Source organism: Curcuma longa, chromosome 3 (genome assembly GCF_044706935.1).
Source record: "Curcuma longa cultivar G26 ecotype Majalengka, Jawa Barat chromosome 3, ITB_CL_G26_1.1, whole genome shotgun sequence".
Taxonomy (NCBI): domain Eukaryota; kingdom Viridiplantae; phylum Streptophyta; class Magnoliopsida; order Zingiberales; family Zingiberaceae; genus Curcuma; species Curcuma longa.
In genome coordinates this window covers 14,998,974-15,015,645 of record NC_133863.1, presented here as the reverse complement: position 1 = coordinate 15,015,645, position 16,672 = coordinate 14,998,974, and the positions used below count along the sequence as shown (strand labels likewise).

Genomic DNA, 16,672 nt, shown 5'->3' with positions numbered 1-16,672 from the left:
ATCTGAAATTGATTGAAATAATACACAGGTTATAGCCATATATATAGGCAATATTTCTTAGACCGGGTCACATAGACCGGGTAATATAATACTGGGTCACATAGACCGGGTAATATATATATTAATAATATATATTAATATTCTAACACCCCCCCTCAAACTCAAGGTGGTAAAGTAGAGATCAACTTGAGTTTGCTCAATAACACATAGAAGCGACCCGGCAAGAGAGACTTGGTGAAGATATCTGCAATCTGATGTTCGGTAGACACGGACTGTAATTGCACAGTGCCAGCACCAACATGCTGCCGTACAAAATGGCAATCAATCTCGATGTGCTTAGTGCGCTCATGAAATACATCATTTCGAGAAATTTGAATGGCACTCTGACTATCACAATGAAGATCGGTGGCTGGCGGTTGAGGAATGCCAAGATCAGAGAGAAGTCGTCGAATCCAAAGAAGCTCGGAAGTAGAATCAGCAAGTGCACGATACTCTGACTCAGCGCTAGAACGAGAAACGACAGTCTGTTTCTTGCTTCGCCAGGAAACAAGGGAATCACCCAAGAAAAAACAATAACCAGTGATGGAGCGTCGGTCAGTGGGATCGCCTGCCCAATCAGCATCAGAGTAACCAGTGAGCACCAATGATGAATCAGCAGAGAAGTGAAGACCATGTAGAAGAGTGCCCTTAACATAGCGAAGAATACGTAATACAGCAGAATGATGAGCTGTACAGGGACTAGTCATGAACTGACTAACGATGTGAACTGCATGAGCTATGTCAGGACGAGTGACTGTCAGATATATCAGGGAGCCCACTAACTGGCGATAGAGTGTGGGGTCCTCAAGAGGGGCGCCATCGAGAGGAGTGAGACGACAGTTTGCCTCAAGTGGAGTTGATGCAGTCTTGCTGTCAGTCAGGCCAGCACGGGAGATGAGGTCAGAAGCATATTTTGCCTGGGATAAATAGATACCATCTGCCGTGTCGGAAATCTCAAGACCTAGAAAGTAACGCAGCTTACCAAGACTCTTCATATCAAAATGCTGATGAAGATAGGTCTGCAAATCAGATATTCCAGAGGCATCGTCTCCAGTGATCACCATATCATCAACATATAACAATAGAATAATAATCCCGGATGAGGAGCGACGAATGAATAAAGCAGAGTCATAGGGAGAGGCGGTAAACCCATACTGGATAAGTGCTGAGCTGAACTTGGCGAACCAAGCTCGTGGTGCCTGCTTCAGACCATAAAGAGCACGACGTAACTTACATACCTTCCCCGAAATGTCTGAACCTGGCGGCGGACTCATATAAACCTCCTCAGAAAGATCTCCATGAAGAAAAGCATTCTTCACATCCAACTGGTGAAGAGACCATCGACGAGCAGCAGCAATAGCCAAAAGACAACGTAGAGAAGTCAAACGGGCAACAGGAGCAAATGTCTCTTCATAGTCAATGCCGTACTCCTGTAAGAAACCTCTGGCCACAAGACGAGCTTTGTAGCGCTCAACAGATCCATCAGAATTTGTTTTGATCTTGTACACCCATCTGCAATTAATAGGTTTCTTGCCAGGTGGTAGATCAACGATATCCCAAGTCCCAGTCTTCTCAAGAGCCTGCAGTTCCTCAGACATAGCCTCACGCCACATTGGATCACAGTTTGCCTCACGAAAAGTCCTAGGCTCATGGTTAGATAGAATGGCAGAGAAACAATGGTAATCAAGGAGATGAGAAGGAGGACGACTTACACGGGTTGAACGTCGACCAGTGGCAGCAGGAACTTGAGATGCTTGTTCAGGAGACGCAGATGAGTCAGCTTGAGGTGACGGGGAAGCATCGACAGTGTCAACAGGAATCTGTGTGAGCTCGGGACCTGCAGAAGAAGGAGATGGATCCAAAACAAAGAAAGGGGAATCAGTTGTTGACGGGGAAGCATCAGCAGTGTCAACATGAATCTGTGTGAGCTCGGGATCTGCAGAAGAAGGAGATGGATCCAAAACAAAGAAGGGAGAATCAGTATGAAAAGGAATGCTAAACTTGGACTCAGAAGAGAACATCTTATGTTCCCAAAAGGTGACATGACGAGAAATACGAATTCGATTTGACACAGGATCCCAACAACGATAGCCTTTATGTTCTACCCCATATCCCAACAAACAACACAGACGATTCTGAGGCTCCAATTTGTTTCGTTCATGTGGGGGAAGGTGGACGAAACTGACACAGCCAAATGGACGAAGAATGGAGTAATCTGGTGGCTGACCAAAGAGTTTCTCGTAAGGAATGGCATCCTGAAGTACAGAAGAAGGCATCCGGTTGATTGTATAGACAGCAGTAAGGGCAGCTTCTCCCCAAAACCGATCAGGACACGAAGCAGAAAGGAGCATGGCACGAACAGTATCTAGAATGTGCCTATGTTTACGTTCAGCCCTACCATTTTGTTGTGAAGTGTAAGGACATGAACGTTGAACAACAGTGCCCTGGGCAGAAAGAAAATTGAGAAAGGTAGAATCATTATATTCCAAAGCATTGTCAGTGCGGAGTGTTTTAATAGGACATGAGAATTGTGTTTGAATCATTTTTGCAAAAGTGGAGTAAGTTGAGGCAAGTTCAGAACGATTTTTCAAGAAATAAATCCAAGTGAATCGAGAATAATCATCAACAAAGATTACAAAATATCGATAACCTTTGAATGTTTCAATGGGAGAGGGCCCCCAAATATCTGAGTGAACTAGGGAAAAAGGTTTATCAGCAATAGAATGATTATTTGAGAAAGAGAGTGCTGGTTGTTTGCCAAGCTTGCAATGCACACAATCAAAAGATTCAAATTTAATAGAACCAAAAAAACCTTTAGTAGCAAGAGATCGGAGGTTATGTGATGAAGCATGTCCAAGTCTGAGATGCCACTGATAGATGGAAGAAGGAGAAACGACAGCAGAGATAGAAGGAAAGGGTTGAAGGGAACAAAGCTCAAACAGGCGACCCTTCTTGCGCCCCGTCCCAAGAATCTGGCCCGTCTGCGAATCCTGAACCTGTACACCAGAAGACGTGAAAATAACAGTAAGTCCCTGCTCAACCAACTGACCAATAGAAACAAGGTTTAATGTTAAATGGGGAATGTAGTAGACATCTTGGAGAGATGGTGAAGTGGCATGACCAGTATGTGTGATTTGCATGGGGGCACCATTTGCAGTGTGAATGGGAGGCGAGGTGGCGAGAGGTTTTAGAGAATGTAGCAGATTAATGTTAGAGGTCATATGGTTGCAACAAGCAGAATCTAAGAACCATTGTCGGTTACCTGATGTGGTGGCTAATGAAGAATTGGTAGATAAAACCTGAGTGAGCAGTTTATGGATATCCATAAGAGTAGGAGTAGTGGGCTGAGGCGGCTGCAAAACCTTTGTGACGGCGGCTATGGTGGAGGAAGATCCAGCTGTAGAAGATCTGCGACTCAGTTTTGGGCAGTTCTGACGGACATGACCCTTTTTGTGGCAATAACGACACTCGATGTTCGGGCAATGAGTGTAAGCATGATCAGCATTCGGACAACGACGACATCTAGCAGACTTGTCCGATCGAGCATCCTTGCAAGCATTAACACGATCCATATTGAGAGACATAAAGTAGATTTGGAGCCCCTGACAGCAAGTGGAAGAATGCCCGAACAGAGATGAAATATTGCGGTGAGTTGACGGCAGTATCTTCTCTGCACGAACAAGGCACGAACAGGACACGGCAAATGCGATCAGGGAGCGGCCCGCTCCACAAAAATCCCACACGGCTGCTGCCGAAATCAGAGATACTGCTGCCAAAGATGCAAGGTTAAGAGCTCCTGCAAGATCTCCACTCCGGAGAAGCCCAAGCCCAAGGCGAAGCCTCACAAATGATGATGCAGCTTCAAAAGGCTCAAATATCAAAGCAATCTACAAACTCTTCATATCTTTTCAAATGATGATGCAGCAAAGGCTCAAATATCAAAGCAATCTACAAACTCTTCGTATCTTTTCATGGGAAGCACGTACAGAAGGAAGACCAAGAAGTCTGCTGGCGTGGGCGTCAAACCGAAGCCCAAGGTAGCTGCGAAGCCAAAGCCCAAGATGGCGCCGAAGGGGGCGGGGAAAGCTGTAAAGAAGGATGCCCCGGCGAAGAAGGCGGAAGAAAAGAGGAAGTCTCAGGCGAAGCCTAAGCCAAAGACGGTGGCTGCGTCTGCGAAGGTTGCCAAGTCCACGAGAAAGGATACCCCGCGTAAGAGAGTTGCAGCTCCGCAGAACCCTTCCACGGCGAAGAAGCCGAACAGAGATGGTGGCGGCGGCACCAGAGAGAAGAAACCGGGGCACTTGAGGCAGCAGGGGCGACAACGGGCGGCGTCGGCGGTTGCTCCTCGCAGCGACGGCGTCGTGCGGCAGAGATCGGCTAGGGGTTTCTCCTCTTTGGTATCAGCGGCGGCGGCTGAGAACTTCTGCCTCAGCGGCGGCGGCCAGGGAAAACAAGGGCGTGATCGGGAGGAAGAAAGGAACGCGCGCGATCGGGAGGAAGAAAGAAACGCGTGACTTTCCTATGCGGCGGCGGCACCGAGAGAAACAGGGTTTTCCTACGCGGCGGCGTTTCGGAAAAACCTAGGCTCTGATACCATGTCAGAATAATTTTATTATCTGAAATTGATTGAAATAATACACAGGTTATAGCCATATATATAGGCAATATTTCTTAGACCGGGTCACATAGACTGGGTAATATAATACTGGGTCACATAGACCGGGTAATATATATATTAATAATATATATTAATATTCTAACACTTACTCTGATTCCACTGTTAAATCTAATGGAATCCACATGTATCTTTAAAATAGTATGATATTGTCCACTTTAAATCTAAAAAATTTAAAATAAATATAGATATATCTTATCATTTCAAAAATTTTTAAATGTATTTGTTATGTGAATATCCTAACCTTTCTATCCAACACTAAGCATTGCCGTTGGCCTCTGCTGTCATGACCCGGGATGTCGTCCGAAAAATTTCGACAGCATCTCCCTAGTAACCATGATAATTTTCCTGGATACAAACAAAAATACACGACCACATGCGGCCGGCATAAGGACTACACGTCCTTTAAACACAAACATACACACCACATGTAAGGTACAAGGGCCTACACAGCCAAAACTAACAACCTAACACGTGCATGCTATAATGCTCATCACAAGAAAACCAAAATCGTATATATGGAAATCCACCTGAAAGGTAAAAAAATCCACGTGGCAGAAAAATATGACAACTACTCAAGCATCAACATCAGTGTATATAATCCATTTTATCCTATCAAAACCTCTTCTAGCACCAACCAAATAAAGTTGGTTCAGTTTGGTTCAATCTTGGTTCGTTTGATTCACTAACCAAACGATCTTCGATTTGACCTAACCCAGGTTTGTTTGATTCATCTTAGCAAGACGAATCTTCTCATCCCCTTTATTTTATCATAATCTTAACCTAATTCTAGATCCAACCTAGTTAACCTAAATGGGCTTGACTAATTTAGATTTCAACCCACTTAACTCGAACTAATTAGGATTTAGTCTTTAATTGGTTAGTTCAAACCCTACAATTTCTAAGATATCACATTCTCCCCCACTAATAAAAATTTGATCCCTAAATTTCCTATCTATCTACTATAGTGCCAAAATACTATGCTTCCAACGATCAATCTCTCGTTCTGTTGTGTCTCCGTTCTGGTCGCATCATCCCGTGTCCAAACTCTGTACTTGTCGGCTGGGTATCTGAAGGGTGTACGGTTTGCCTTTGCTCTGGCTGTAGCATCAACGTGTCCGAATTTCGTGCTGAACCGGCTGGGTAGCTGAAGGAATACGGTCTACGTCCACTCTAGCTGAAGTTGACTCTGAAACACTGATAACGACAGATGAACCGACTGATGTATTGGGATCATAATAACATCATCTAGTAACACGACTACTACTCCCAATTTATATGAACTGATTAAGGTATACAAGTGAGTCATACTTACAATGCTTAGAGAATTCTTGCCGCTGTCTGTCCATCTCACTATTTGGGTCAATTAACCAAAATCTGATAAAACCGATACAACAACAAATTTAAAGTAAACCACAACAAATTCAAAAATAAACTAAATCTAAATCATAGAACTAATACGATGGAAAAATCCTAAACCTAAATGCTTAACTTAGTATAAGTCCTAAAACCTAATTGCTTACCTAATGTGCTATGATACCAAATAATTGGTATCATATAAACCTACAGATGAAATAATAAAACCCAAAGACTACAAATACGCAATAAATCCAATGATAAATCCAAACTAAAGTCCTAAAGTCATGAATGCAACGAAAAGATAAAAGAAATGCACCTAGGCTCGGACCCGTGGGTTATGGGTCCACCACGCTTTCGCTACGCTACTCTGATACCGCAATTGGTATCAGATAGGCTCAAAATGAAACAACAAATTCGACAGAAATCTAACCTGCTTTGATACCACTAAATTGTCATGACTCGGGAGGCCGTCCGAAAACTTTAGGCAGCATCTCCCCAGTAACTATGATAATTTTCCTGGATACAAACAAAAATACACGACCACATGCGGCCGGCATAAGGACTACACGTCCTTTAAACACAAACATACACACCACATGTAACATACAAGGGCCTACACAGCCAAAACTAACAACCTAACATGTGCATGCTATAAATGCTCATCACAAAAAATCAAAATCGTATATATATAAATCCACCTGAAAGGTAAAAAATCCAAGTAGTGGAAAAACACGACAACTACTCAAGCATCAACATTAGTGTATAGAATCCATTTTATCCTATCAAAACCTCTTCTAGCACCAACCAAATCAAGTTGGTTCAGCTTGATTCAATCTTGGTTCGTTTGGTTCACTAATCAAACGATCTTCAATTTGACCTAACCCAGGTTTATTTGATTCGTCTTAGCTAGACGAATCTTCTCATCCCCTTTATTTTATCATAATCTTAATCTAATTCTAGATCCGACTTAGTTAATCTAAATGGACTTAGTTAATTTAGATTTCAATTCACTTAACTCGAACTAATTAGGACTTAATTTTTAATGGGTGAGTTCAAACCCTATAATTTCTATAATTTCTAGGATATTACATCTGCAATAGAATTTGGACGATCCTTCAATTTTCTGAAGCTGGGAAACGAATTGGCCATACAATTTTTGTGGAGAAAGCAGCTGCATCAATCTGTAGCAGAGAAGAAATTTTCCAGGCCCAATCCAATCTGGACCTCATAATCGCTATCCTGCCGGTCTCCTCGCCGCCTTTAATTCGCGTTGCACCACCGGGGAGAGAGCTAATTGAGGCGGTGGCCACGGTGAGCAAAGGCCTAAGCCGCGACAGGCGCCTTACTGCCAATGGCCTCGGCCGCTCTTCTCAACTCCGCTTTCCTCCCCAGGACCTCTGAGTGGCTCGCCGCCCGGAGATCCTCCAACTTGCAGCCGCCGGCCGCCGTCAGCTTCGTTGTCCGCGCAAGTGCCTACTCCGATGAGCTCGTCAAGACTGCAGTACTCCATACGAGCCTCAGTTGAATTGTTGCTTCCTCAACTTTTCGCATTGATTCTGATTAACCGGCGGAATTCTTTTGCGCGCAGCGAAGCATCGCCTCGCCGGGGAGGGGGATTCTGGCCATGGACGAGTCCAACGCCACCTGCGGGAAGAGACTGGCATCCATCGGGCTGGAGAACACTGAGGCCAACCGCCAAGCCTATAGAACCCTCCTCGTCTCGGCCCCTGGCTTGGGCCAGTACATTTCCGGCGCCATCCTCTTCGAGGAAACCCTCTACCAGTCCACCGTCGACGGCAAGAAAATGGTCGACGTCCTCATCGGACAGAACATAGTGCCCGGGATCAAGGTCGACAAGGTAACAAATACCGATCGAGCCATCATCACACACTAACGCTGGCCGATTTTCACAACGTTCGCTTCATTCTGCTGTTCGATCAGGGCCTCGTTCCGCTCGTCGGGTCCAACGACGAGTCGTGGTGCCAAGGACTGGACGGCCTCGCGTCCCGAACTGCAGCTTACTATCAACAAGGCGCGCGGTTTGCAAAATGGTACGAGATTACCGTCGCCGGCCGCCATTTTTACGCCTCTGTTTTTACGTTTACGAACGTTTTGTTTCTTCGCTTCTACAGGCGCTCGGTGGTGAGCATTCCGAACGGCCCTTCTGCTCTCGCAGTGAAGGAGGCTGCGTGGGGCTTGGCTCGATACGCTGCCATTGCTCAAGTGCTATAACTTAAACATCCCCTTCGCTGTATTCGCTAAACATTCACTTGACGATTTTAGAGTGAATTAGTGAAATCTGATCGCAGGACAATGGCCTGGTTCCGATCGTGGAGCCTGAGATCCTGCTCGACGGAGAGCATGGAATCGACAGGACCTTCGCAGTGGCACAGAAAGTGTGGGCCGAGGTGTTCTTCTACATGGCTGAGAACAACGTGCTGTTCGAGGGCATCCTACTCAAGCCGAGCATGGTCACTCCCGGCGCCGAGTGCAAAGACAGAGCCACGCCACAGCAGGTTGCTGAATTCACCCTGAAGCTTCTGCAAAGGAGAATCCCACCTGCCGTCCCCGGCATCATGGTACCTTCTTTGCACAACTTGCAAATTAACAATGGACATGAATGATGTCTCAAGGGATTTTTGGTGTCGCAGTTCCTCTCCGGCGGGCAGTCTGAAGTTGAGGCAACCTTGAACTTGAATGCCATGAACCAGGGACCTAATCCATGGCGCGTTTCCTTCTCCTACGCCAGGGCACTGCAGAACACTTGCCTGAAGACATGGGGAGGAAGGCCGGAGAATGTGAAGGCAGCTCAGGAGGCACTTCTTACCAGGGCCAAGGCCAATTCCCTCGCACAACTCGGCAAGTACACAGGAGAGGGGGAGTCTGCAGAGGCTAAAGAGGGCATGTATGTCAAGAACTACAGCTACTAGGTCGATAGCTTCTCTGGATTTGGGTTGCTGCATTCTCCATTAGATGAATGTTACCCTGTCTTGGATTGATAAACTTTGTCAAGAGCATAGTTGATTTGGTACTGAATAATAGGAGTTTAGATATCTATATAGATACTCGTAAGAACCCTAAACGTTGCAGTTCGTGCATGAACTCCCAGTATGTTCCTGAAATCTCTTCCATTAGCTTATATATAAAGTTATATGAATCGACTAAACTCGGTAAGCATGTGTTCCACCAATGGAGTCAGCTAACAGTTAATGATCATTGAGAGATTGTAGTTTAATCTTTAGCAGAATGGAATTGCAGAAATAGGATTGAAAACACAACAGCATCTCTTCATTGGTCACAACAAAATATTAGCAAGAGACGATTAACATAGCAAAATCTAGAGCAGGGATGACACAGTGCTGAAGGGCCAAGCTTCTCGTCTTCAGAAATCAACCTTCTGCGTCGTGAATGATAACAAGGTTAAGAGAGAAAGAGAGAGAGAGAGGATTGACGAACAGAGATATGGAGATACCGTTGTAGCACTGAGAAGCAGTGACTGGCACGTCGTGGTTGGCAAGCGGGATGGACATGGATAGCTGTGTCTTCAAGCCCACGTCCATGCTTATCCAAGAGCCATCGACTTTGGGAGGCTTCTCATCGAGAAAACAGTGGAACGGCCTTGGTTGCTCCTCGTCCTTCTCCAACCCGCCATTAGCAGCCATCTCCATCTTGAGGTCAGCGCCCAAGAGGCAGTGCTGCTCATCCTCCTCGTCCTTAGACGCGCGCATCCTGAAGTGGGAATCAATGCTCTGCATGCTGCTGTAAGTATGTTTCGAGTTCATCTCCATGGGCCCGAAGCTGCAGCGAAGCTCCCTGCCGGTTCTGCAGCCTTCCGGGAGGAAAGGGAACTCATGCGCGCCCTCCTTGAAGCCAAGGATATTCCTGCTCCCCAAACAGTTTATCGTCAATCGAGAGAAAGGCGCATGCAGAAAGTATAACAGTAGCTTACCTATGCTTATCGAGCGAGTGAGGGAGAGATTGCAAGCAGAAGTTTGATGAATCTTCGCAGTGCGAGTAGCCCGAACCCATGGCGGAAGGCCTTACGTAGGAGGAACAGGGGAAGAGGAGATGGTGATCAGTGCGCGGCGAGGAGAAGGCGAGAGGAGGAGGAGGGTGGAAATTTGGCGAGCTGTGGGAGACGGCCGGCCTGCCGGTGGCCAAAGACAATTCCACAGGCTTTCTTGAACGGCCTTTCCCCCTGTGGATGTGCCTCTCGCAGTACTTGGAGTCAGGAAACGCCTCCTTGGAGCACCTCCACTTCTTCCCGTCCGTTCTCCTGCACCTCCCGGGCTCTGGATCCGCCTCCTTCCTCCCGTCGCCCATCTGATAAGCCCCCCACCCAACTGAGTAACAACAAAAGCAGCAGGTGTTCAAAGCCAAACATCGTCCAAACCAAAAGACAGGAAGGCCTACTTGCGGGAGGATGCGGCAGGAAGCGGGGAGGCCGCGGCTCCGCGAAGAGACTCCTCCTGACGCAGTAGACGAGATCAGGAGGAACAGGAACAGCCGACGCCATATACTTGAAGATGAGCGCTTGGAGCTCCAACTCTTGCCATTGCGACAGCGTGAAAGGATGCCTACAGCTCCCTCCTCCCGTCATCATCATCCTCTCGGCCGCTGGCTCGCGCAGAGGACCAGCAAACCACAGGCGAAGAAGGCCAAAAATAAGACAGAAAGCTACAGGGGAAGCAGGAGCAGGGCAGCATCACTGGTTTTAACTTCTGCAGGAGCAATAAATCAACTTTTGTCCTGTTATACGACTGCAGTGCGAGGAAGGTCGATGAAGGAGAAGCGTGGCTCATTTTACTTGCGTAGGAAGTGTCATTCAGTCAAGGGGCAGAGGGGAATCATGAGACTGCTGGCTGGGGCATAGAGTTGAGACTAGAGCTCATAGATCACGGACATAGAACTATTGTTTACTGGTGTTCGTGGAGCTTTAACTGTATTCTCTTCACAAAGCACTCGGTTTAAAATTGAGGGTGTCAGGTGCCTGCTGCTGCTGCCATCTGGTGCCAGTGCTCCCTTCTTATTGCGACTGACAGCAGATAGAGCAACAGGCGTGAGAGCGCAGGTCTTCACCGACGCTGCCCTCTGCTTCTGGCTTCTGGCTTCTGGCTTCTGGCCCTCTGCTGCTCCTGTTGTTGCTCTCTGACTCGCTTCCAACTTTGCAGAAACCCATAAGCAAAAGTGGTGGCTGCTTGAGGCTTAAAAAATGGGGGAGACCGGAAGGGAGTGGCGACCTAACGTGTATAATTTAGAGAGCATGTGACTGCCTGACCAGCCACTGAGTGGACTGGTTGGAGGAAAACCAAACTTAAGAGTGTAGTATATCATTAATTTTAAAAGTAGATAATCTTTTTTTCTTCATCTAAATAATTTAGAGTAAAAATTAAAAGGATATTTTATTTTAATTTTTTTATCAAAAGAATATTCTATCTTCTTGTATAATTATTCTGTCCTTAATCTATTATTCGATCAATTTTAAGAAGTTTACAAACTGATTCATGTTGAAAATCCTAAATCAATTGGGTGGACGGAGACATATTATTAATTTTAAAGTAGATAATCTTTTTTTCTCATCTAAATAATTTAGAGATTTTAAGATCGATTGGACGGATTTACAAACTGAGAAAAAATCTAATATATTTGATATTTTTGTGCTTCTCGAAAAATAAAAGGATACATTTCTAACTCTACTCCCTTGAGAAGAGTTGTATTTCACCGTTCTATTATAGTGTGTGGATTTATCATGTATATGATAAATTTTTTATTATTTATCTTTTAATTTTCATCCTCATATTATTTAGGGTTTAAATTTTAGTGTCAATTTAGTTCCCATTCGTGTGCTGAAATATCTTTCTCCTTTGTAGTAGACATACAACTTTTATTGTTGTAGCAGTTACGATTTCGTAACAACTATGATTTCGTAGCAGCTATAGTAGCTACTACAACATTCTAATCTTAACTAATTATAGCAGCAATAGCTAATATCTTTATTTTTATATTATTTCTTTTTTGTATTCACTTTAATTATATTGTTAGTATTGAGGAATGGTAAATGACTTCTTCATCCATTGCAAAGCATCAATCAAAGACATCATTATGAGTCAGAAGCACAAAATGTACAAGAGGTTGCATTGTATTTCAATACACCATAAGCTGACATTAATATTATAGTAGAGGAAGAAGATATTCATTAGCTATATGAGGACGCATATGATTTAGAAGCATATAAAGATTATTTTAACTTTGCATCCCTAGTAGAAGTCCAATTTCTATTTGAGTAGCAAGAAAATGATTACTCAAACATTTATTTCTATGCATCTAATGTTAAGAATGAAAACTTTAGTATGCATGAATCAAACCAAATTGAGATGACAATCCAATCTAATGTAGGCCAGGCCACTATCTCAATGAATTTAGCTAACGAAGATGAGGAGAGCAATGGGAAATCATCAAAAGTTGGTCAAGTGTTCTTTGATGGAAAAAGGTTTAGAAACCTTTTAGAGAATTATTGCTAGAGATATATAAAGGCTTTGAGATCAAACACATGAAGACAAAAGTTATAAAATGAAGTCTATTTGTAAAGTTTGGCCTTATATATGCTTGGAGAATTATTGCTAGAGGGCTTGAAAATTTTCGGATGACTGTGTTTGACAAATTGCCCACATGCTCATTATCTATCAGGAAAGGTAGATACCATAAAACTACACTAGTTCTTGGGTTGCTAGTGAAATTCAAGAACAAGTCATAACTAGTGAGAAATACACTCTAAAAATGATTATAATGACATTAAAAAAAAATTAGAATGACAATATATATCAGAAAGCATTGAAATCTAAAATGTGCATGAAAATTTTACTAAATCATATTGACCTTTAATCACTAATGTGCACACATGATGATCATTTTCAACATGTCTTCTGGTCTATTGGAGTTGTATGCTTGCATTTATTGAATTCCTACATCCAGTTATTGATATTGATACTTATCACCTTACAGGAAAGTATCTTGGAGTTCTTATGATGGTAATTGATATGGACGAGTCCAATGAATTATTCCTAATTACTTTTGCAGTTGTAGAAATTGAAAGCAAGCTTGCTTGGAAATGATTCTTGTCCGAACTTCAAAATGAGATCATAGAGGATAAATGCATATCAATTATAAGTGATCGAAATCCTGACATACTACATGGTGTTAAGGATGTATTTCCAAAATCACACAACGGTTACTGTCTTGTGTGCCTGTCCAAGAACTTAGTATCAGATTGTAAAGATAGACTACAAAGTTGCTATAAGTTGCACCACGACTATGGAATTATAATGAGTGCATGGATAAGATGAGGATGTACCAAAATGAGAGCTATGAGTGGGTTGCCAAAGTGGAGAAGGATAAATGAGAAATGAGCTAATGTCGTTTTCCTAGATGTAGGTACCACATGCTATCTACTAATGGTTTAAAGTGCATGAACATTGTCCTAAAGCCCGCATGTGAATTACCAATATGTGGCATGATAGAAATACACCAAGAGAAAGTTATCTGGATGGTTTCATTTACGTAAGTAGTTTGGTGAAAAATTATTAACCAAGATGACTTTTTATGTCGAAGATCTACTAAAAAAGTACAACAATTGGGACATGCGTTACAGTATTCACCCTTGTTCCAATATAGAATTTCAATTAAGCGCCAGTATTGGTATTTATGTTGTTAATTTGTTTGGAAAACATTGTACTTGTCGTAAGTTCAACGTTCATGATTTCCCATGTTCTCATGCAATGTGTGCAATTGGACATGCTCATCTAGATCCTACTACAGAAACGCACACAATAATGTTATCCATGGAACTAGAAGTAAGGAGTATTGGATACGTCGACCCATTGATCCTCATCTGCTCCCTCCCAGGTATCATGTACAACTAGGAAGATGACGAAAGACACGATTGAAAGTAGATACAGTGGAAAAATATTGAAAAGGTATATAAGGTATTCATTACTAGGTCATAATCGTCGATCTCGTAGAAATTGTAAATTCACATTGTAGCATCTATGAAAACATAGCTGCTATAATGTGAATCAACATATCAAGATTTCACATTGTAGCAGCTATGATTTCGTAGCTATTAATTACAACGTCAAATTTGTGTTATAGTAGCTATGGAACCTTACTGCTACAATGTGAATTAACAAATTAAGTCCGCGTTATAGCAGCTACGATTTCGTAATTGCTACAATATCAAATCTGTGTTGTAACAGTTACAGAACAATAGCTTCTACAACGTGAGTTAACAAATCTGTCACTCTTACATGTTCACACATCTAAACCTGCAATACAATAAAAATAGTTATAAATTTTGAATGACTGATAAACATCAATGAAGTTATATAACAACTTATAGTAAGGAGTTGTGCAAATCCTTTCAGCATGGGAGTTTGATTCCTCTCAAGACCCTCTACCTTGGGCCTTAGTGAGAGCATCATGCCAATGACTTTTATCTGTGGGGTCATATAGTCATATACATCCTTATACCAACTATATCTACATAAATTTTCAAAGTCATCTACACAATCAATTAGTAATTGTACTGGTAGTCTAGATTTGCTGCTAGCTAGTAGTAGAAAATAACATGCAAATAAAAAAAATAAAAGATCAGATTAAGGAATTAGTGGGGTGGAGCCGACATCCAAATGCAAAGAAACTTCATCTCCATGGTCTAGAAGTCCTAGAATTAGTGCAATATTTTTTCTTGTTAATCTAATTTTCTGATTTTGAAAGATGAAACACTGACCTTGATAGTTTCAATTGTCAAACATATTTTGTACAAAGCGTTTAATGTTTGCATTATCTAATATGTCTAGAGCCCAAGCAAATAAGCTTCTACTTATCAACTCCATTTGTCGGCCATTTGGTTGTATTGATGATATGAAAGACTTAAACTAATGGACGTTACTTTTCCATTGTATTTTGTTACGATATGCATGAGAAATAGAGCTTTTGCGGAAGGTTGAAGCATTAAACATCATTTAATTCTGTAAAACAAATACTTGATATTTTATTAATATATTATAATGTTAGTTTTAAACAATAAAATGATATATCAGTTAGTTCTAATAAGGATACAATGTTATAGCAACTATAAAATTGTAACTGCTACAATGTACTTAGTCCAGAACATTGTAGCAACTACGATTTAGTAGCTACTACAACGTGCTTAAACCTACAATGCTCTGGTCTAAGGACGTTGTAGTAGCTACCAAATCGTAGCTAGTACAACATGCTTAGGCTAAAATATTGTAACAATTATGATTTTGTAGTTATAATAACGTGCTTAGACCTACAGTGCTCGGGTCTAAACACATTATAGAAACTATGATTTTGTAGTTGCTACAACGTGCATAGACTAAAACGTTATAGTAGCTACAAAATCATATCTGCTACGACATGCGTAAATTAGAATGTTATAAAAATTATAAAATCATAGCTGTTACGACGTGCTTAAACCAAAAAGTTGTAGGTCTAAGCACATTATTGCAACTACAAATGGTAGTTGCTATAACAATGACAATTGGATGTCTACTATAGAGGAGAAAGATGTTCAGGCACTTAAATGGAAATTGAACTGATATTAAAATCTAAACCCTAAAGACATAAGGAGAATATTCCAAAATCCTAAATTGAAATACATACAATAGAGTACTCACTTTAGGAAGCGGCAGGCAAGCTAGAGTTGATTAACGAAGACAGTAAAGGGCGAATGACTCAGCTCGAAGGAGTAGGGTTCGAAATGTGCCTTTTATTTTTTTAGAAGCACAAAATATCAAATGTATTAGATTTTTTTCCCGCCCGCCCAAGCAATCCTAAAACTCTAAATCCCCGTCTACCCGCCCAACCGATTTAGGGTTTTTAAAGTGAACAGATCTACAAACTCCCTAAACTTGACCAAATAGTAAATTGAGAATAGAAGGGTAATTGTACAACGGAATAGGACCTCTTTTGATAAAAAATCAAAATAGACGTTCTTTGATGATTCGGTAGAAAAGGAGCATCCTTTTAATTATTGTCCAATAATTTATATGTAAAATTTAAAATATTTATCCCTATGAAAATTAAAATTCTGATTTTCTCATTTATACCTTGACAAAAAATACAGTATAGTAGTATATTGTTGCTTAGCTGATGCTTTTCTTTTGAATTTAATCTTACACAGTTCAACTCTTGTTCAATGAATCTGAACGTCTTCCTATTTTATTTTTCTTGTGAATACTAATTGCCTCGAAATCAAGCATCACCTCGGTCGTGCTAGAGTTGCAAATAAATTTAACATTTATAATTAAAATTTTAATATTTAATTTATTTATATTCGTCTAATATATATATAATTAATTAAATAAATAATCTTGAACAACTTCATAAATTTAATGATAAATTTGAATATATATATGTTTAACTTATTAATATTTATGAATAGAGACCCCGAGACATAGTTGAATTGGTTACGGTAGAGTATAATTGCTGAAGTGGACAAGAATCGAATATCTGTGAAGCCGAGATAATATACTCCTCCATCGTGGCCCCAACTACAGCTTCTCAATTTACCTCCTC

The 16,672-nt window shown here is 41.9% G+C and overlaps 2 protein-coding genes across 4 annotated transcripts; one reads left to right on the top strand and one right to left on the bottom strand.

The window, feature by feature from the left end:
• The first annotated feature begins 7,299 nt into the window (after positions 1-7,299).
• On the top strand, positions 7,300-9,195 carry LOC141823173 (fructose-bisphosphate aldolase, chloroplastic-like). 2 transcript variants are annotated; one of them, XM_074710433.1, is made up of 7 exons: positions 7,300-7,574; positions 7,662-7,931; positions 8,015-8,124; positions 8,206-8,296; positions 8,383-8,652; positions 8,725-8,795; positions 8,828-9,195. In XM_074710433.1, the coding sequence occupies exons 1-7, from the start codon at positions 7,425-7,427 to the stop codon at positions 8,967-8,969; spliced, it is 1,104 nt and encodes a 367-aa protein (XP_074566534.1). In that variant the 5' UTR covers positions 7,300-7,424; the 3' UTR covers positions 8,970-9,195. The 2 variants fall into 2 exon arrangements, with proteins under 2 accessions (XP_074566534.1, XP_074566533.1); XM_074710432.1 differs by having other exon boundaries at positions 7,316-7,574; positions 8,725-9,195.
• Positions 9,196-9,373: 178 nt separating this feature from the next.
• Positions 9,374-10,808, bottom strand: LOC141823175 (growth-regulating factor 1-like). Of its 2 annotated transcripts, none has more exons than XM_074710434.1 (4): positions 10,487-10,808; positions 10,023-10,416; positions 9,546-9,955; positions 9,374-9,470 (listed from the first exon to the last, which is right to left on the bottom strand). In XM_074710434.1, exons 1-4 carry the CDS (start codon positions 10,677-10,679, stop codon positions 9,463-9,465), a joined length of 1,005 nt encoding a protein of 334 aa, XP_074566535.1. In that variant the 5' UTR covers positions 10,680-10,808; the 3' UTR covers positions 9,374-9,462. The 2 variants fall into 2 exon arrangements, with proteins under 2 accessions (XP_074566535.1, XP_074566536.1); XM_074710435.1 differs by having other exon boundaries at positions 9,374-9,467.
• Positions 10,809-16,672: the final 5,864 nt, after the last annotated feature.